Genomic DNA, 22,638 nt, shown 5'->3' with positions numbered 1-22,638 from the left:
GATGTGGAGCTAACCCTGGTTTATATTTTAAGAGACTGTCCCGCTGCCTACTGCGCTAAGGAGGCAGACTTGTTTATATTTTATTTAGAGACAGGGTCTTATTGAGTTGCTTAGGGCCTCGCAAAGCTGGTGAGACTGCCTTTGAACTTGTGATCCTCCTGCCTCAGACTCCTGAGCTGCTGGGATTACAGGCATGTGTCACCGTGCCCCCCCCCCCCAGTTATCTTATTTTTTAAAATTTATTTTTCCATTTGCAAGAAAAATCACATGAATATTTGATCATCTTATTTATGCAAGTGATATACATAAAATCTTCAGAAGGCTGCCAGTCCATCATCAATGCCACAATAGCATAATAAAGGCAGTATTTTAGCATAAAGATTCTGTAATAGCAAAAAAAAAAAAAACAAGGCTAGGACTGTAGCTCAGTGGCAGAGGGCTTGCCTAGCACATGTGAGGCACTGGGTTCGATCCTCAGCACCACATAAAAGATAAATAAACAAATAAAATAAAGGCATTCTGTACCTCTACAACTACAAAAAATTTTTAAAATAAAAACAGAACAAAAAAAATCCACAAACCTTTCATCCAAATTAATTAACCTGATTAGTTTTACTCAAAGCAAGCTTGCCATTCTGCATGTTTGGTTTTTTTTCAGCAAGAAAACACATAACATTTTAATTCCAGTGTGTCACAGGAGGAAGAAAGGAACTCACAATATTCTGGCCAGACGTGCACAGCGTGTCCGAGGGCCCTGGACAAGAAGGAAGAGCATCCCAGGTCCAGGGTCTTGCGGTCCTTCCAGTGCTGCTGTGGAAGAGAGGTAGAGGGTTTGAGAAGACACGCTGGGGCCTTCCCGAAGTCTCGCAGAACCACTGTTGCACAGCAGAGTTCAACTTATTCTATAAAGTTCCGGAAACCAAATCAAGGACTAGCCATTTGGAATCCACAGAAATTCCAGTTCAATTCTGGGTGTAGTGCTCTAGCTATTTGAGTGCTCAAAAGTGGAATTTTATGTAAAATTCTACTCTCATTTGGGCTTTCTTTAAAGGCACTTGTGCGGTGTTGTGTGCTATGGCTTGTCCCCCAAAGGCTCATGGACTGAAGCTCGGTCCCCAGTGTAGTGGCTTGGGGAGGTGGTGGCCGCTAAGACCTGAGGCTCCTCAGGAGGCAGGCGGTGGTGGCGGGTCGTGGGCTGATTGCCCTCTCGGGGGCCATGCAGGACTGTGGGACTGCCGTGCTCACTCAAAAGCAGGTTCTAACTAGGCAGGTTCTGCCTCTGCAGCTTGCTCCTGGTTTTCCTGCCCCACCAGGTGACCTCGTGCTCCTACATGTCATTCTGTCCACCCTGAGGCCTTCAGCGGAAGCCAACACTAGGTCCCTGCTCTTGAACCTCCAGAGCTGGGAGCTCAGTGAGCCTTTTTCTTTATTCCATACCCAGTCTCAGGTATGTTGTTCTACAGCCCAGAATATACAAGACATGGTTGAAGGAAGGGTGCTTTTATGTGTCACTTGTACACACTCTCCTATAAAATACAGAAAAATATCAGTTGTCACAGAGAGGGAGACTGAAGAAGGATAGGGAAGGTTGGCCTCGGCATGCTCCTTACTCACTCTTCATTCTGCACGTATTATTTCTCCTCCTCCTCCCCTTCCTCCTCCCCTTCCTCCTCTCTTTCCTCCTCCTCTTCTTCCTCCCCTTCCTCTTCCTCCTCCTGTGTGTGTGTGTGTGTGTGTGTGTGTGTGTGTGTGTGTGTGTTATGGGGACTGAACCTAGGAGTGCTCTACTACCGAGCTACATCCCAGCCCATTTTGTTTTTTATTTTTGAGACAGGATTCATTAAGTTTCCAAGGCTGGCCTCAAACTTGCAATCCTCCTGCCTCAGCCCCCCAAATTGCTGGGATTACAGGCATCATCAAGTCCAGCTCTGTGGAGAAGAACACTTTTGCATACCGACAGGGTCATGACGACATCACCAAGCTCCCTGTTGATTTGCAGATGCTTCCCCCTTACACACACATTTTTAAATTGGAGCATGATAGTTGTACATGTTGATGGTGCAGATGCTCTTAACGGACTGTTCCAGTGGGGGCAGGAGGAGCAGGAGTGGCAGGGAGAGTGAGGTGGTCTTGTTCGGTCCCGTATTCTTCCAGGAGGAGAGAAGCGGGACGTAGCCGTGCAGCCTTAGCAGTGCTCATCGCAGGCAGGGAGAAGCCTGCAACTCTCTTGGTTGATTGCTTATGTTTTTCTACCTGTACACTGGACCCCCCTTTGGGTTTCACGTAAGCACAGTGGGAGATATTTTCAACAAATGCTATGCCTGCCCTGAAGAAGTAGCTGTCGACCCAGGGAGAGAAATCACATCAGCTCGGGAGAGCACCTCCTGGCTTGGTGTCCTCGCCAGGACGGGTGTGCCACGCGGCCTTCCTCTGTGCCCACACGGACCAGTGTGCCGTCCCCTTCCCTCGCGTTCCTCTGGACTGGTCCCATCCCCATGAGGCTGGCCTGGACAAGAAGGAAGACCATCCCAGGTCCAAGGTCTTGCCAACCCTTCCCGGTCTGCTGACATGCCCTTCCTGCTGGCGCTGTGTCCACTTGTCTGTCAGTGCCAGCAAACCTCCTGAGCTTGTGTCCACTCTGGCTGGCTCACCCTGGCCCAGGAGTAGAGACACTGATTTTTTAATAGCTTTATTTTATTGATTTTTTTTACGTGGTGCTAAGGGTCAAACCCAGTGCCTCACACGTGCCAGGCAAGCGCTCTGCCACTGAGCCCCGCCCAGCCCACGAAGGAGTGTTGACACCCCACTCCACCATCGTCCTTCTTATAAGGCCACCCGCCCTGCTTGCACCTCCAGCCTGGTGCTGCTGACACCCCTGGCATGACATATGGTCGGTATAACCCCAGGACACAGAGGAAGTAAAGAACAGGTTCGGTCTCACTTGATGAAATAACTGATTACTCTATTCTTTGCATAAAGAAATCTGCTTCAGGGAACAAACAGCACATAAATTCTGACGACAGGAGGCCTTTTAGAGAGGAGATGTCTGCTCGACTCATTTGGAGAATGTCCTTTATCTCTATTGTCCAGGTCACCTTTACAGTTGTCAATTAACCAGGACTTTTCCTTGATCATGTTTGGCCATCGACCTGGCTTTTCAGATATTGTAGAAAGGACTTTAATAGCATCCATGTCGGTAAGTAAAAAGAAACAGAAAATGACATTAAATTTAAAAACACCCTTTTTTGTTTACTGTCAGCTTATTTTGTAAGAATAACATTTTAATAATGGCATGAATTAAAAATATTCAGACAACGGTGGACTAGATGATGGGAAACAACACACCCACTAAAAAGCAAGCAGCAAAGCTGCACAAAATTTAAGAATAATTGGGGGGAGGGGGTTGGGAAAACAATAACCCAGGAAAGAATTACTGGGCTGAGACACCAGGAAGAAACAAACCCAAGAACTGCTCGCCCTGGGCACTTGCTGATTCCTAATGAGACAACCAAAAGATTAAGACGCTAAGCAAATTTTTAAAAAATTTTAGTTGTTGATGTACCTTTGTTTTTTATTTATTTATATGTGGTGCTGAGGATCGAACACAGTGCCTCACACATGCTAGGCAAGCTCTCTGACATTGAGCCACAACCCCAGCCCTAAGCAAATGTTTGGACAGGCACATGACGGGGCCAAATGAGGAGAACCTTGGAAAAGCCATGTTTTGGGTTGGGAAACTTAGGGCTAGATTTCAGGAATAAGGGTAAACTAAACCCCAGCTTCCAATCACCTCAGGTCTACAGTGGATTAACATGATATGGAATTACTAGTACCCTAGGTATGTGCCAAACGTAAATGTAAATCAACTCTAGCAAAATATAACATTTCAGTAGATTAAAATTATTTCTATAGTAATTAATATACAATGTCTTTCATACACTAAATAATGAATAGAAGCATGAGGAGTCAAGTCATTAGAAATCTAGAGAAACAGCAGACACTATATGCAGACCTATAAGTGAGCAAAATACTGAGTTTTAACTGGAAGGTGTTAAAATAATGATGCTGAATATGTTCTAAAAGATTAAAGACAAGTTAAAAAACTCAGCAGAGAAATGGAAACTATAAAATAGAATTAAGTGAAAAATAAGTAAAAATTAAGTGAAGAATATCTGAAAATAAGATAACCTAGATTAAGAGCCCCAAATGTGGGTTTAACCTCATATTAGACATAACTGAAGAGAGAATTATTAAATTAGAGTATAGCTCATGGGAAAATCATCTAGTACGAAACACTGAGAGAGAAAAAAGTGAAAATGATAGAGGTGAAGAGATAAAAGAACTAAAATATATAGAACTGAAGTGACAAAAGGAGAACAAGAGAAGAGGGATGAGGCAGTATTTGAAGAAATAATGGTTGAGAATTTTCCAAAAGTGAGGAGAGATTTCAAGCCACAGGCAAAAACAGAGATAGAAACCCAAATCAGGGTAAATACAAAAACAAAAACAAAACTCTTACTTAGCTGCTTCAGAGTAGAACTTATGAAAATCAAAAACAAAGAAAAAATATTTTGTGACGTCAGAGCAAAAGCATCTTTTAAAAAAGCGACAGAGAGACTGGTAGCAGTCAGTCAATAGAAATGATGGAATGCATACAACACGAGGTGTTGTAGGGACAGACGAGGCAAGGCAGAAGACAGCAGGAAACAGTTTTATTGGGCTGCAGCCAGGTTCAGAGGGTACAGCCTTGGCTGTAATCAATCAATCCCCTGAACCCTGAGTTCAAGGAGTTTCAGAGTTTTATACCCAGCGTGTAGGGGGAAGGGCTCAGAAGTTCCCAGTCTGCAGAAGTTCACATAAAGCAGCTTTTTCTCTCACTGTTCTGGGCAAGTTAACTCTTCAAGGACAACACCTGAGAAGGGGAGAGCTTCTTCTCCCCTCTCTTTCCTCCCCCTGCAGCTGTTACCATGGGCCCATTTGTAACTTATCTTAAAAATGTAGACATCTCTGTGAAGCCCAGCTCTGTCGGGGTTTTTACCCCCCTTCCCTCCTAACCTGCGGGAGAGATTGGGGGAGCACGCCCGGACCAGGAGGAACCAAGAAAGGTAAAGGTCCACTGGCCACCCACGCCCAGCCCTCCCTCCCGGAGGACAATCAGACACGCCAGGGCGAACAGTCAAAGCAGGATCTCCTTTAATGAGAAAACACACACAGCTAATATAATGTACAGGAGCCAATCAGGGTAAAGGTCAGCAGGATGGGGAGAATTTACATCTACACCCATCCTACGGGCAGTAATGGGAGACAGGAGTGTCTATGAGGGCAGAAGGGTTCTGAGCCTATCCATGGCAATACCTTCTGGCTAATTGCTAGGTGCTCTCTTAGCCACGTGTGGCCCCAGGACTGGGAAGCGGATCCAGCCAGCAAGTTAAGTTTCCTCTTTTCTGGTGCAACATGCCCCACGTTACATCATGCCCTACACAGCTCAAGGCCAGAGGCTATACTCAAAGTACTCTACTGGATACGTTTGTGAAAACTAGTCAGGGGGTGTCCAGCACCTGGAGTGCTGGTATCTTCTCGGCCAGTGGCCAAGTAAACAGGGCGACATGAAAATAGGAAGTTTATCTACAACAGACTCTTTTGCTGACAGTCCTAAAATGAGCCATGGTGAAGAGGGCTCCTCTGTGGAGAAAGGGGGTGCCACTTCAGAGGTATCTTTGATGTGGTAAAAAGAATGAATTAGAAATTACTAGATAAAGAGCAACCTTCGTTCATCCACTCAACCAGTCTTCAGAGTGCATCCATTATGTGCCAGCCACTCCAAGGCAGTGGGTACACAGCAGAGAGAAGGCAGAGCTTAGCTCAGGAAGCTCAAGAGTGATGTTGTATTACGTGACCTTCTTACATCATTAGCAATGGTTGCCTTGGGGGGTTTCTCAGAGAAGGTGGGAAGAGAGGGCACACACTAGATAGAACTTGATACGCATCTCCCAAATGATGTGATATTCTCCCCCACCCCCAAGGACTTGGGAATTACTGATGTCTTAGGAGAGAGAAGATGGAAAAAACTGTACTGAAATATAGGGAAGCAATAACCAGTATTTCCCCATCCATTTAACATGGTTCTGTAAATACAAAGATAAATGATTCTTGGTATCTAACCTTCAAATGCTGTCTTAGGGCATTTTCTGTTACTATAGCAGAATAATGGAGACAGGGTGACTTATAAAAAAAAAAGAGTTTTATTCAGTTCCAAGCTCTGGAGACTGGAATTCCAAGATCAGGCAGCGTCATGCTGCATTGTCACCAAGCAGAAAAGTAGGAGTGTAAGTGAGTGCACAGAAAAGAGACAGAACTTGAGGGGTGGCCTCATCTTATCACAACCCATTTTCTCAGAAACTGACCCAGCCCCATGAGAAAGGCACTGATTCCTCTAAACCACCTAATCACCTCTTAAAGGTGCCATCCCAGCCGCCGTGGCAAGTTTCAACAGGAGCTTTGAAGGGGACAAGCCATATGCAAACCATAGCAGATGCTTGCAGTCCAGGGGAGAGACAGCCCAGGGCAATCACTAATCACCAGGCAGTGTTTACTATTTAATATTCTTTGGGAGGCCGAATGGTAAAGAACATGATGTTTAAAATCAGGTTGAATGATCTCTCTATGCCTCAGAGCAAAGATAAGTGAATACAAGGGAGACATTAGCCCAGCACAGTGCTTGTCATATTGAGTACCTGCTCAATAATAAATGCCAGTCTACTCGAGTACAAGTGCCAGAGGTCAACTTTTTATATTAAGTTCCCCCAGAGTGGGACTTCTGTAAGACACTGGCATATACCGAGGAACTCCAGGACAATAATGCATCCATTCTCACCCGCAGAAAAGGATAAAAACAAAATCGAGACAGTTACCAGGACTCCACAAGTGCAGTCTTGCCCCCTTTCCTCTCTGCAGCCCCAATTCACTCTTCTACCTTTCTGAAGACTGGTTTTCTCTTTTCAAATCACAAGGCTGTTTGTACCCTGTCTCCCAGCCCCTGGACTTTTGGTTTATGGCCCAGCTGTACACAAAGACTGAGTGACAGTCTTACAATGACAATTCTAAAGTTCCTGCTTGAGTTAACCAGTCATTTCTAGTCTAATTTGGGGCAAGTGGTGAGATTAGGTAGCAAAAACATGATGGCTACATCACCCCTCTGAATTATGGGGAGCAATTTCAAAGAAATAGATACGGCCCTGACATGGACATTCACATGAGTGCTGTGGTGGATGTGGACCCAGGATGTTGTGGGTGGACCTAGTAGGGCTCCCTTCCAGCCCTCTCAAAGCAGGGTGCATCCACGATGCTCAACACCTGGCACATAGCACTTACTCTTTCTTTTTTGTTGTTGTTCTTAGTTATCCATGACATGAGAAGGCACTTTGACACATCATACAAAAATGGAGTATAACTTCTCATTCTTCTGGTTGTGCATGATGTAGAAGCACACTGGTTGTGTAATCACATATGCACATAGGATAATAATGTCTGATCGGGCTGGGGATGTTGCTCAAGCGGTAGCGCGCTCGCCTGGCATGCGTGCCGCCTGGGTTCGATCCTCGGCACCACATACCAACAAAGATGTTGTGTCCGCCGAGAACTAAAAAATAAATGTTAAAAATTCTCTCTCTCTCTCTCTCACTCTTCTCTCTCACTCTCTCTTTAAAAAAAAAAAAATAATGTCTGATCATTCTACTAGCCTTCCTTTCCCCTACCCCCTACTCTCCCTTTACTCCTTTCTGCCTAATCCAAGGTAACTATTCTTCCTTAGTACCCCACACACTGTATTGTGAACTAGCATTGCATATCAGAAAATGTGTGGGCTTTAGTTTTGGGGGATTTGCTTATATCACTTAGCATGATATTCTCCAGCTACATCCGTTTACCTGCAAATACCATAATTTCATTCTTCTTTAAGACTGAGTAAGAGCTGGGGTTGTGGTTCCATGGTTGGGTGCTCACCTAGTATGTGCAAGGCCCTGGGTTCAATACTTGGCATCAAATAAAAATAAATAAGGGAATTGTGTCCAACTATAACTAAAAAAATAAATATATTTTTAAAAAATACTGAGTAGTATTCCATTGTGGATATGTAACACATTTTCTTTATCCATTCATCTATTGAGGGACACCTAGGTTGGTTCCATAGTTTAGCTGTTGTGAATTGAGCTGCTACAAACATTGATGTGGCTGTGTCCCTGTAGTATGCTGATTTTAAGTCCTTTGGGTATAAACCAAGGACTGGGATAGCTGGGTCCAATGGTGTTTCCATTCCCAGTTTTCCAAGGATTCTCCATACTGCTTTCCATAATGGTTGCACCAATTTGCAGTCCCAGCAGCAAAGAGTAAGTGAACACAAGGGAGATATGTACGGCACAGTGCTGTCACATTAAGTAACTGCTCAATAATAAATGCCAGGGCTGGGGATGTGGCTCAAGCGGTAGCGCGCTCACCTGGCATGCGTGTGGCCTGGGTTCGATCCTCAGCACCACATACAAACAAAGATGTTGTGTCCACCGAAAACTAAAAAAATAAATATTAAAAAAAATTCTCTCTCTCTTTAAAAAAAAAAATAATAAATGCCAGCCTATGTATGAGTGTGCCTTTCTCCAACGTCCTTGCCAACATTCACTGTCACTTATATTCTTGTTTTTTTTTTATGGGTTGTTCAAAACATTACAAAGCTCTTGACATATCATATTTCATACATTTGATTCAAGTGGATTATGAACTCCCATTTTTACCCCGTATACAGATTGCAGAATCACATCGGTTACACATCCACGTTTTTACATATTGCCATACTAGTGACTGTTGTATTCTGCTGCCCTTCCTATCCTCTACTATCCCCCCTCCCCTCCCCTCCCCTCTTCTCTCTCTACCCTATCTACTGTAATTCATTTCTCCCCCTTGATTTTTTTCCCTTTCCCCTCACACTGTCACTGATATTCTTGATAATTGCCATTCTGACTGGAGTGAGATGGAATTTCAATGTAGTTTTAATTTACATTTCTCTAATTGCTAGAGATATTGATCATTTTTTCATATATTTGTTGATTGTGTTTCTTCTTGTGAGAAGTATCTGCTCAGTTCCTTATCCCATTTATTAATTGGGTTATTTGTTATTTTGGTGTTACGTTTTTGGAGTTCCTTATGTATCCTGCAGATTAATTCTCCATCTGAGGTGCAAATGGTAAACGTGTCCTCCCCCCCCCCCCCCCCCCCCCGTAGGCTCTCTCTTGACGTTATTGATTGTTTCCTTTGCTGAGAAGAAGCGTTTTAGTTTGAATCCATCCCATTCACTGATTCTTGCTTTTACCTCTTGTGCTTTAGGAGTCTTGTTAAGGAAGTCAGGTCCATAGCCATCATGGTGAAGAGCTGGCCTGATTTTTCTTGTATTAGGCGCGGGTCTCTGTTCCAGTGCCTAAGTCTTGGATTCATTTTGGGTGTTGTGCAGGGTGAGAGATAGGGGTTTAATTTCATTTTGTTACATATGGATTTCCAATTCTCCCAGCACCATTTGTTGAAGAGACTATCTTTTCTCCAGTCAATGTTTTTGGTGGCTTTGTCTAGTATGCGATAAATGTAATTATGTGGGTTTGTCTCTTTGTCTTTTATTCTGTACCTTTGGTCTATGTCACACTTATTCTTTATACTTGTGTCTCTCTTTACAATTTTTAAATTTTTTTTAGTTGTAGATGGATCCATTTATCTTGATTATTTATTTTTATGAGGTGCTGAACCAGTGTTTCACATGGGCAAGGTGAGCACTCTACCACCGAGCCACAACCCCAGCCCTTCCCTCTGCTTCTGTAAGATACTCAAGGATGGTAAAAACGTTATAGTTCTCTCCAGATGCCCCTGTGCCTCGAATGACCTTAAGTGGAGCTGCATGGGAGGACCTGTGCAACACAACCCTAATGGAGTTTCCAAATGCCTGGCAAGTGGGGGAGGGTTATACAAGAGGCTACCTTCTTTCATGAGCATCCAGGAACTGAGGCTCCTGTTTTTTAAGGCCTTCATAGAGTTTCTTCATTTACCCCCAAAGTGGTACTGAATAAAAAATAACTGTGAAAGGAAAAATTCCAACTTCCTCTTTCACAAACATAGTCATGCCTTGCTGAGCAACGGGGTGGTGCCCTGAGGAAGGCCGCTGGATGATTTTGTTGTGGCACAAATATCTTTGAATGTACTTACACAAACCTAGATGGTATTGCTTGTGAAATGCCATATGCATATATGGGTATATTGTCATATATACGTCCATCACCAGCTCAAATGTTTCGTGGTATGTGAGTGCATATTCAATTTCAAGTTTTAAAAATGATGCTTTTTAAAATCAGGTTATTGAATTTGAGGGGGCTGGTTGGTGGTCTTGGTTTTTGCTATTGAGCTAGTGGAGTTCTTACATGTTTTAGAAAGAATCCCTTATCTGATATATGGTTTGCAAATATCTTTTCCATTCTGTAGGTGGCCTTGTCACATGTTGGTTGTTTCTTTGGCTGTGCAAAAGCTTTTTAGTTTGATGTAGCCCCATTTGTCTCCTTTTGCTTTTGTTGTTTGTGATTTTTGTTGTCATATCCAGGAAGCCATTACCAAGGACAACGTCACACTTTTTTTAATATTTATTTTTTAGTTTTAGGTGGACACAATATCTCTATTTTATTTTTTTTATGTGGTGCTGAGAATTGAACCCAGTGCCTCATGCATGCTAGGCAAGCACACTACCTCTTGAGCCACATCCCCAGCCCGAACACACACACTTTTTTTTAAATGGGCTAAATACTTGAATAAACATTTCTCCAAAGAAGATATATAGATGACTAACAAGTATATGGAAAGACACTCGCATCACTGATCATCAGGGAAGTGAAAATCAAAGCCACAGGAGTTGTCACTCACATCTGTTAGGGTTGGAAGTGCTGGCATTGGCAAGGATGAAGAGAAATCAGAGCCTTGCACACTGTTTGTGCAAATGTGGAATAGTACAGCTGCCATGGAAAACAGTGTGAGGTTCTTCAAAAAAATTAAAAACAAATTTACAAAATAATCCAACCATCCCACTTCAAAAGAACTGAAATCAGGATCTCAAAAAGATATTAGAATATTGTAGCATTATTCACAACAGCCAAGATGTGGAAACAACCTAAATATCCATCCATAGATGAATGGATAAAGAAAGTGTGATATATTCATAAAATGAATATCATTCAGGCTTTAAAAAGAGGGAAATCTAGCTGAGTGAAGTGGCCCACACCTGTAATCCCAGTGATTTGGGAGGCTGAGGCAAGAGGATCCAATGTCTCGGAAACTTGGACAGTCCCTGTCTCAAAAGAAAAATTTTTTTAAATGGGCTGGGAGTATAGCTCAGTGGTAGAGCCAAGCACAACACCCTAGGTTCAATCCCCAGTACCAAAAAGAGAAAAGAAGAAAAGAATCTGCTGTGTTTGACATCGTGAATGAACCTGGAAGACTTAGGGTGAGTGAAAGAGCCAGTCACAGAAGGTCAAGTGCTGCATGATTCCACTCACACGAGGTAGATAAAACAGACACATCCGAGGATTCAGAGGGTGGAATGGGTGGTTCAGGCGTGGGTGAGACAGGGAGTTGACAATTTATAGGCACAGAGTCTCAATCATGTCAGATGAATAAGTTCTTGTTGAGACTTGCTGTACGACATTGTCCCAATGTTAACAACACTGAATACAACACTTAAATTTTACGAAGAGGGTAGATCTCATGTTAAATGATCTCTTCACAATGAAATAAAAAATGTTTTTAATTATTCTTTTTCTTCAACTCATTTTTGAAGGATGAAGAGAAATTCGCAACCACATTCTGTAGAAGGAGAGATTCTGCCCTCAAAGAGGTATGAGATTGGAGGAGCGCGGCAAGGTGGACGGGCGGTTGAGCGGCAGGGAGACTGGCAGCTGCTCTTCCTCCCTCTGCACTCCACGCTTCAGACTTCTAATCCAAGCTGTCGCTTCACTTCCCAATTTCCAATTGACATCCTTCAGATGTACATTCTGGGTTGATGCCTAAGGACATTTAAAAATAGTTTAGTGCTGAGCAAAAGCTAAATATATTCCCAGAATTCCTATGCTAATCAATTATTTATCCCTTACAAATGCTAAGATCAAGAATGAAAAAAGTTGTATATTTCAGCTTGACAGGAGGTCTTAGGAGACTAGCAGGAATAAAACCTTTCAAGTCTAAAGTGAGTAAAATGGGTGAAAATGAGCTTCCCTGTTCAGTTATACATTATCTAAACAAGGTAAAGAATATTCCTTTGCCACCAGTAGTTAAATGCAAATGTATAATTAATGAGGGATTTATAATTTATGTGGAATATTTTAGTCTCCTACATGAGAGTCATCGGGACTTTCTGACATAACTGGTGAATGTGCTGTGGTATTGTCATACTTTGCCCCTCTCTTCTGTTTTAATACAAAAGGTGATAAGATACACTTAATTCCAACTCTAAGTAGCATCATTTTGTCCCTAAACTTCCTAACTTTATATACATAAATTTTTAAAAAGTACTTTGGAGGAGAGAGTGAAGTCTTTATTTTTATTTGTTTATGTGGTTCTGAGGATAGAATCTAGTGCCTTACCTCTGTGAGGCAAAGGCTCTACCACTGAGCTACAGCCCCAGCCCACACATACATTTTTAATAGACTTTATTTTTCAAAACAATTTTATACTTACAGAAAAATCAAGAAGATAGTACAAAGAATTCCCAGATACCAGGCACCAGTTTCACTTATTATTAACATCTTACCTTGGTATGATATTTATTTATTGCATTTAAAACACAAATATTAATACATCATTGTTAACTATTAAGTCTGTACTTTATTCTGATTTCCTTAAATTTCCCCCCAGTGGTTTTTTTTTTGTTTTGTTTTGTTTTGTTTTGGTTACAGAAGATGTGACCACTGAGCCACATCCTGAGCCCTGTTTTATATTTTATTTAGAGACAGGGTCTCACTGAGTTGCTTGGTGCCTCGCTGTTGTTGAGACTGGCTTTGAACTCGTGATCCTCCTAAGGCTCCAAGCTGTACAGGCTTGCATCACCATGCCTAGCTTTTTTTTTTTTTTTTTTTAATTGCTGATGCCGAGGATTGAACCCAGTGGTTCTTTACCACTGAGCTGCACCCCCTGACATTCTTATTTTTTATTTTCAGACAGGGTCTCACTAAGTTGCCCAGAGTGCTCTCAAACTTGGGATCCTCCTGAATTGCTGGGATTACAGGTGTATGCTGCCACATCTGACACTTTGATGTCCTTTTTCTGTTCCAGGATCCCACCCAGGAAAAACCATGTCACGTTTAGTTGTCCAGTCTCCTCAGGCTTCTCCTGGCTGTGAGAATTATACAGACGTTGCTTGGTTTTGATCTTTGGAGTTTTGAGGCATACTGATTAGGTGTTTTGTAGGGTCTCCCTCTGCTGGAATCTGTCTGCTGTGTTTTCTCATGATTAGCATGGGATTATGTGTCTACCCCACATATGTGTGTTTGGGGGAGGGAGACCAGAGAGGCAAGGACCATCCTTACCACATCGTGTCACATTGTGGGAAAGGTCATCAGCATCACCCCCTGCACCTGAGGAGGTATTTGTCAGGTTCCTCCACTGTGAAGTTACTTCATTTATGTATGATATTTGGGGTGCTGGGGAATCAAACCCAAAGCCTTACACATGCTAGGCAAGTGCTCCACCACTGAGCCACACCCAGCCCACAGTCACTCTTCCTCTCCTCTCTTTCCATGCCGCCCTCTTTGGAAGGCAGTCACCATGTGCCTCCCTGTGAGCGGGGAGTTATGCTCCATCTTGACATCAGTTTGTCTACATAAATTATTTTAAAGTATTCTGCATGAGAAATGTGTCTCGTCTTCTCCAGTTATTAATTTATTCAACTGCTTATTTATATCACTGTGAAATCATGGATATTTATTTTGAACTTTGGGATGTAATCTAGTGCTACCTACATTATTGATTAGATTATTCCAGCTTTGGCCTTTGGGAGCTCTTTCAATTGCCTCTTGTGCACCTTCCACATACCTCCATTAATGTGAGACTTTTGTCTTTTTAGCACTTCATTACATTCCATACTACAAGATGCTCAAGGCTCATTTTGTATTCTTCCTGCTATATTTAGTAAATCACAAAAGATGGCTTTCTTCCTTATCTCTCAAAGTTGTTCTGGAGCTGCTTCAGGTTCAAGAACAAAAATCTAAATACTTTAACAAAACCAGAGATAAAAACCAAAATATATACATAGGCTCCAGAGAAGTGTGCTGCGCAGGGCTACCATCAAGGAACTGAGCATGAAAACAAGGGGCTTGAAGCGCCCTGAGGATTCGCATCCTTTCTCTACCTTCAGACCAGATCATGCTAAGACATTTAAACCAAACGGAAGGGACAAGGGCACAATAACATGCATACATGTGTTTATGTGTGTGATTCTGCTAAGATTTTTGTCACATTATATAAATTTATGGAAACATCACACTGCATCCCATAAATATGTACAATTATTATGTGGCAATTAAAAGCCAAACTAGGGGCTGGTTGGAGCTCCGTGGTAGAGCAGTTGGCCTAGTACATGCACCATCCTGAGTTGGATCCCCAGCACCAACAAAATAAAGCAAATAAGAAACTTTAAAATTTTTTAATTTTGGCTTACAAGTAAAGGCAAAGAAAACTCACACTGGCGTGGCTAATGTAGACAAGAGCTGAGGTCCAGATTCAGGTGAGTCCATCCTCGGCAATGGGCAACTGTGGCCAGGACCCACTCTTCTGCCTTGGGCTCCACTGGATGCTGCCAGGTCTTTCACCCTCCGTGTACACAGGGTGTGACCACAGCGGCTGCAATTCAGCTCTCACACCCGCCAGCACACCACGCTCCGCCTCTTGCTTTTGTACCGATCAGTATTGAGTCTATACCTTTCATGTCTTCGTACAGATCTGTCATGCCCTGAGTGTGCCACATACCAGTTACAGAAAGTCACATAATTTATGAAACCAATCACCTATATACAGACATTTATATATGCAGTTATTTTTACTTTTTCCTATTATAAAGAGCTAATGTATATCCTTGCACACAGTCCTTTATTTATATGTGCTAGTATTTCTGAAGGAGAGATTCTTAGAGAGGAATTGAGGGGCCTAAGGATATTAGCTGCACTCTTTTAAACCTTCTAGAAATAAAGATTTGACAGTGGTGAATTTGTCAGCCAGCTCTTACTTCTCCATTTTATTCACACTATTAAATACTTAGTTTCTAATTAAAATATATCATGTTGATGACAATTCCATTATATGAGGGAGTTTGGGGAAACTTATTTTCCTTTGGTCCTATTCTCTTTTAAATTATCTACCCACATGGTTTTAGCTTTTTTTTTTTCCTCTGAAATTCTACTATTCTTAGATGGAGGATGTATCTGAATGGACCCCATGTTTCCTCTAAGATAACATGGTCATTTTTCACTGTCCCCTTCCCACACCATCAGAATTGTTTTATATAGCAGTCCTTTTCATTTAACATTCTTGGGTTTTTGTTTTGTGTTTCATTTTGGCTCTGTGGATTGAACCCAGGGGTGCTTAACCACTGAACCACACCGACAGCCCTTTTTATTTTTTATTTTGAGACAGGGTTTCACTAAGTCAATTAGGACCTTGCTAAATTGCTGAGGCTAGCTTTGAATTTGCAATCCTCCTGCTTCAGCCTCCCTAGTTGCTGGGATTACAGGTGGGTGCCACTGGCCTGGGTGAAAACTCTTTTGAACGGCCTAATTTTCAACAAAGCAAGTAAAGGAGCAATTTGATGCTTTGTTTTCCACAGAATGAGACCCCCAATAACGAGCAGACAGTTCAATCTTCTTTGTGTTTCCTGGGCTGGTTTTGTATCTCATTTTGGGGAAACATGACTCAGTTTCCCCACATGGTCTGGCATGTGGATCTCCCTAGCCTAACGATAACATCCACCCTCTTAGCCACCTCCTCCCCTCCCAATTTCTGCTCCATTTTGTGGTGGTAGCATTTTGGTGGGTGTATATGGGGGATTGAACCAGAAACATTATTCCTCTGAGCTATATCCCCAGCCCTTTTTAAAATTTTTATTTTTAAGGCAAGTTCTCACTAAGTTGCCAGGTGAACCTCAAACTTGTGCTCTTCCTGCCTCAGCCTCCTTAGTAGCCAGAATTGTAGGCATGTGCTACTGTGCCTATTTTATTCAGCCACATTTCTACATAGGGGCAGTTAGGTTACTTCCAATATTTCATAGTTATAAACAATGGTGCAACATGCTTTTTTCATATGTTTTTGTAAAGTTGAAAGTATGACCATGAGGGCCGGGGCTTTAGCTCAGTGGTAGAGCGCTTGCCTACCATGTGTAAGGCACTGGGTTCGATCTTCAGCACCACATAAAAATAAATAAATAAATAAATAAATAAAATAAAGACATTGTGTCTATCTACAAGTAAAAAAAGAATAAATATTTAAAAAAGAAAAAGAAGGCCAACCCTCTGGGCGGTGCTTCCCATATAAAGGGCACAGTGCTGGAAAAGGTAGGGGTTGAAGCCAAATAGCCAAATTCTGCCATCAGGAAGTATGTCAGGGTCCAGCTGATCAAGAACAGCAAGAAAATCACAGCTTTTAAACCCAGTGACAGCTGCTTTGACTTCACTGAGAAAAATGATGAAGTTGTTAGATTTGGTTGAAAAAGTCATACCATTGGTGACATTGCTGGAGTCCACTGTAGAGCTATTGACGTGACCAGTGCCTTTCTTTTGACATTATAAAAAGGCAAGGTCGAAAGACCAAGATCGTCAATTTTTGATGGCAAAAACAGTAGCAATACATTTTTACATTAACAAGAGAAAGACCCATTGGACTATCTAAGAACTGTCTTGTTTCTACCATGGGGCAGACCTGCACCGACTGGTGCACTCTCAGCTTTTCATGCAGAAGGCTTTGAAACCACTGTTCACACAATCCGTCTTCCTTGGACCTCCACCATGACTAAATCTGAGTAGGACTTGCTCTTCCCTTGGATTCACCAATTCTGAGACCATCAGCTCACTTCAAGGGCTGTTTTTCTCCTGCTAGCCATTCCTCCTATTATTAAAATATTTCCCATATTTTCACAGAGCAGAAGTAAATGTTTAGTTTTGAGATAAGCTTCACTAATCTCTGCATACCACTTAGACATCTGTGCACATATATGAAATGTAGCTATCAAAATGAGTCCTTTGGGGCTGGGGTTGAACGCTCATCTGGCATGTGTGAGGCAGTGGGTTTTATCCTCAGCACCACTTTAAAAAATAAATATGTAATACAAAGGTATTGTGTCCAACTACAACTAAAAAATATATTTAAAAAAATTAGTCTATTGGTCTGGGGTTGTGGCTCAGTGGCAGAGCGCTTGCCTTGCACATATGAGGCACTGGGTTCGATCCTCAGCAACACATTAAAATAAACAAAATAAAGATATTATGTCCATGTATAACTAAGAAACATTTTTTTAAAAATGAGTGTATTACAATAAAGCCCAGTCCAAGGAACCCTTATCAGGAATAATGCAATTTCAATAAGCACCAGTTTTCAAAGTATGATTTAAAGACCCCTGGGTAGTCCCAAGACCTTTCAGTGGTCACAAAATCAAAACTATGTTCATAACAATGCCGAGATATTATTTTCTTTGTGTGTGTTGTCATCACAACAGATTGAACTCAGAAGCAGATATGAAAACCCAGTTACCCATTCAATTAAGTCAATAATTAAAGAGATTTACAAAAAAGTGTAAAACAAACAACTTTTTTTTTGGGGGGGGTATGGGGGCGGGGATTGAATCCAAGGGACCTTAACCAGTGAGTCACATCTCCAGCCCTTTTTTATTTTTCTTTTTGAGACAGGATCTCACTAAGTTGCTTAGGGCCTTGCTAAATTGCAGAGGCTGGCTTTGAACTTGCAATCCTCCTGCCTCAGCCTTCAGAGCCTCTGGGATTTTAGGTGTGCACCACCTTGCCTGGTTTCCAACTCTTCCTACTAATACGTTGTTTTAGAAAATGGGGTTTTGGGGTATTTTTGCTTATCTGTCTTTGTGGGGTTTATTTTGTTTGTCTGTTTTTGTGCTGGGGATTGAACCCATTATTTTGTACAAAATATTTTCAACAAAATATTTTTATGTTGACATGTTGAGTTGAAGAAATAGAAAAAATCTTGATTTCTCAATGTATAGTATAGTAAATATCAATAAAATAATTGACACTAAAGCTCTTTGTGTCTTTACAATTTTTTTTTTTCATTGCTGGGGATCTAGTCCAGGGCCTTGTGTATGTGAGGCAGGTGCCCTACCACTGAGCTACATTCCTAGCCTTTTAGTAACTTTTAAGAATGTACAGGGTTTTCCCCACATAAATACAGTTATTTCACACTAGACAAAGGTGCCAAAAATATACATTGGAGAAAAGCAAAACTATACATTGTCCATAATTGAAATGTAGGGGAAGGATACATATGTGGGCCTCTCTACAGCAGCTAGAATTCAAACACAAAAGGGACAGAGGCCTTAAAGGGAACACTGAAAGCACCAGCTGGAGACTCACAGGAAGGCAGAAGCACACCTGCTACTTTAAAACAGAGAATTTAGTACCGGGAGTTGGTCACACCCGTTATGAAACAGGAGGCAGGTTCCACGCCAGGTATAGGCCAGAGCAGAAAGTCACCGCACCAGCCAGGGGCTGAGGGGAAGAGGGAGGACACAGGGGGGCGGACCCAGCCGAGGTCGCTGGGGAGGCTGCCCTGTGGCAGGAGGTCGCAGGGAAGGAGAGCTGGGGAGGCCGTGCTGTGCGAGACCCTGGGCCGCCGGCGTCCTCCTCCAGCTCCTCCGTCCTCTCTGTCCTCCGGCCTCCTCCTGCTGGACCGAGTCAGGAGCTGGCCACCTGGAGACGCAGTTCGCAGAGGTCCGCCTGCCCCCGTCCCACCCTCGGTGCCCGCCCCGCCGCCCCGTGAGGAAAAGCCAGGGGCAGAAGGAAAGTGCAGTGGAGCGTCCAGGATCCCAGCAGCGCGCAGAAGGACCCTGCATCACAGACACCATGGACACCAGGGCCAGAGCTGGCCCGAGTCAGGGGGCACTAAGAAGTGGGCGAAACGGGGAGAAACGAGAAGAGCAGGGTCCTGCAGGAGCAGAACAGCACAATTAAGCAGCCCTGAGCCACACGATGGAGTGGAGGAAAGAGAAAGAGGGAAAAGGAGAACAACCACCGGAAGTGGAGGTGAGCATTATCCAGAGGGAGTCCTCATTTAGCCATTGTTTAATTTCCATAGGAAAATAGAAATGTGCTTTTTCCTGTGATCTCAATGACTTAGGAGGCTGAAGCAGGAGGATCATAAGTTTGACACCAACCTAGGCAACTCACTGAGACCATTCAAAATAAAAAATAAAAAGAGCCAGGGATGTAGCTCAGTGACAAAGCACACCTGGGTTAACTCCCCAGTACCAAAAAGAAAAAGCTAAAAAGTCATACTTTAAAAGTGTGCCTCACCTCATCCCTTTCTCCTTATTTTCATTCCCTTCTTTTCCATCCATTTCCTTTTCCTTTTACCCTTTGTAAATAATCAGTCTCATTAATTTCTGATTTATTCTGTTTCTTTTTGCCCAAACAAGCAGAAACATGTATATTTTCAATAATTCTTTTTTCCTTCTTTCTTATGTAAAAGCTAACAAGCTATAGATATTTCTTCCACTGATATTTTCCCACACTATATTCAGGAAATCACCCCAGTGCATAGAATTCTCTGCCTCCTTTGTTATAGCTGCATAGTGCTCCATTTTGTGGTGGTAGCATTTTGGTGGGTGTATATGGGGGATTGAACCAGAAACATTATTCCTCTGAGCTATATCCCCAGCCCTTTTTAAAATTTTTATTTTTAAGGCAAGTTCTCACTAAGTTGCCAGGTGAACCTCAAACTTGTGCTCTTCCTGCCTCAGCCTCCTTAGTAGCCAGAATTGTAGGCATGTGCTACTGTGCCTATTTTATTCAGCCACATTTCTACATAGGGGCAGTTAGGTTACTTCCAATATTTCATAGTTATAAACAATGGTGCAACATGCTTTTTTCATATGTTTTTGTAAAGTTGAAAGTATGACCATGAGGGCCGGGGCTTTAGCTCAGTGGTAGAGCGCTTGCCTACCATGTGTAAGGCACTGGGTTCGATCTTCAGCACCACATAAAAATAAATAAATAAATAAATAAATAAAATAAAGACATTATGTCTATCTACAAGTAAAAAAAGAATAAATATTTAAAAAAGAAAAAGAAGGTAAGACCATGAAGTAGGATACTGAGTCAAAAGGTTAATAAATGTATTACTCGATTAGATATCACCAAATTCCCCTCCAAAAAGATCATATAATCGCATTTCTACCAACCATTTATGAGGGTTCCTCAGACTTACTTTTAAACTAGAAGTGACGTTTTCAGAGCATTAAAACTGAAGTACTTTCAAACCATGTTGAAAGCCCACACAATCAGCTGTGCACTTAATGGATTAAGCTGGTTCAGTTGACATGCAATCTTCATTAGGAACAGTGTGGGAAATAAGAAAATCTTTTAGCCTAGAACAGCTACTCCATTGTAGAGCCTTTTTTTCTCGCATATCGATTTGCTGTGAGGAAGGATCTACTTTGTAGTGAAGGGAGTGGAATGGAAGAGGGAGGTGACCTACATATGGCTTTGGATATTTGGGTTCTCATCATGGAGGGTGCAGTGAAAACAGAGATTTCCTCCCCTGCTTCTAATCATGCTCTGCTCCAGGCTAACCATATGGATTTTGATGTCATTGTTGAAATCTGCTGTTATCCATAGCTTTCCACAGAGCCTATATGTTTTGAAAGAATGATCTCTACCCCTGGATCTAGAAGAGGGACATATGATTCAGGACTAAGCTAACTAACCCATTCTGGGTCCCTGGTCATTGTCAATGTCTTGGGTATGTCCACACCCTAGAAGAGCCAGGTAGAGAGTATGCATCTTACAAGAGAAAAGATAAACTCCATTCATGTTTGCCTAACTGAGCCTCTCAACTAAAATAACCTTGAAGCCTATCCTACTTCTGGACTTTGTTTTGTGGCTCAATAAATGTCATTTATTGTTTAGTGTTGGGTTTTCTGTGACTTTTTTGATTTATATAATGAGCAACTTTGGGATGACTGATGAAAACATTTCATAGGAACATGCTTATGTTTTTGCATAAAGCTTTTCCACTCCAAAAGTCCATGAGTCATCTTGCCACTGAAGGCTAATTCCACTACGCTCATGTGCCACTGAACAGTGGGGATAGGTTCTAAGAAGTGCCGCTGTTCGATGATGTAGGTCATTGTGTGAAACCAGACTACATACACAACTCTGATTGAGGAGAGAAGGTCTGTGCAAAAGGAATAGTTCTAAGATACTGAGTATTGAACGAGATTATAGACGAGTACAGCAGGAAAAATTTCCTAGTTAAAATAATGACTGCCATCCTTTATATTAATTAGTATCGCGCTTTTGGGCTGAGGTTGTAGCTTGGTGGTGGAGTGCTCCTGTAACATGTGTGAACCCCTGGACTCCATCCCCAGCACCACCCCCAACACTCCGTATAACACTTCCGTCTCCCCTTACCCACTCCCTGGTACCAGAATGGACCAAGGATGGTTTCCTGGGAAGGATTTTCGTGGAGCCCGTGGGCAGGGTGACATTCATTTTGGTATTTGACTTGGCTGTGCACCTTAATTCTTCACATGAAGACTTTCACTTGGCTCAGAACACGACCCTGCTTTCTTGCTTTCCAGAAAAAACAAGTCCTCCGACTAGAATTTTTCCATCTCTTAGAGCGTCCTACCTGCAACTTACCTGCATCTGCATCCGCTCTTCCTAAAGCTGATTGCCACGCATTCTCCACGGGGACTTCCTGAGGTGTGCAGGTGCGTCCCCGGGGATGGGCCCCGGGAGTTCCACTGCTGAGCACAACCCGCCTCTTTTTATTTTGAGACCTGGCCTTGCCAAGTCGCTGAGGGTGGCCTCACTGGTGTCACAGGCGCGTGCCACCGTGCCCAGCTGGAGATCGCGCCCTCATCCACCAGTCCCCCAAGCGCTCCCGGCCAGCTGGCCAGCTCGTAGACACACCCTGGTCTTTTCCTTTAAAAAATACCAGTTACACACCATATAGGTGTGACGTGCCGTGGGCAACGAGCTAGAATAAAAATCAAGACTTCCGTGATCACACGCGCACACGCACACGCACGCACAGTATCAGGTGTGGTCTCCTTCACAGCCAACTGTTTTCCGGCCAGGCCTATTTACGGGATCCCCTGCCCCTGTGGTCTGCGTGTTCCCCCCACATTCTTTTAACCTATCACAATCTCGTCAACCCCGTAACACAGCCCAGAACTGTGCCCGTTGCTCGTCTGTGAAACGCCGGTGGCAGAACGCCCGCCTGCGTGCGGGCGGCGCCCGGGCACCGTGTGGACCCTGTCGCGATCCTTAGTTCCGCTCAGACCGCAGGAGCGTCGGGCCGACCCCGCGGCTCTGCGCGCGGCCTGGGCGGAGGCGG

At 43.0% G+C, this 22,638-nt stretch overlaps 1 protein-coding gene and 1 long non-coding RNA gene across 3 annotated transcripts in view; one reads left to right on the top strand and one right to left on the bottom strand.

Annotated features, from left to right (window-relative positions):
- Positions 1-10,649: 10,649 nt before the first annotated feature.
- Positions 10,650-22,597, bottom strand: LOC120891783 (uncharacterized). The gene is made up of 2 exons (XR_005736318.2): positions 21,939-22,597; positions 10,650-12,077 (listed from the first exon to the last, which is right to left on the bottom strand). It is a non-coding gene; the product is annotated as an uncharacterized LOC120891783 (long non-coding RNA).
- LOC110598274 (DNA repair protein XRCC2) overlaps positions 18,680-22,638 on the top strand; it is a 110,610-nt gene continuing 106,651 nt past the window's right edge. The window contains exon 1 of one of the 2 annotated variants that reach the window (XM_078040892.1): positions 18,680-19,319. In XM_078040892.1, the coding sequence (XP_077897018.1) occupies positions 19,266-19,319 (54 nt within the window). In that variant the 5' untranslated portion in view covers positions 18,680-19,265. The remainder of the gene's footprint in view (positions 19,320-22,638) is intronic. The other variant, XM_078040890.1, reaches the window with a different exon arrangement.

The sequence above is a fragment of the Ictidomys tridecemlineatus genome, chromosome 2, assembly GCF_052094955.1.
Source record: "Ictidomys tridecemlineatus isolate mIctTri1 chromosome 2, mIctTri1.hap1, whole genome shotgun sequence".
Classification (NCBI taxonomy): Eukaryota; Metazoa; Chordata; class Mammalia; order Rodentia; family Sciuridae; genus Ictidomys; species Ictidomys tridecemlineatus.
The sequence above is the reverse complement of the archived record's forward strand: the minus strand, read 5'-3'. Positions and strand labels throughout refer to the sequence as shown.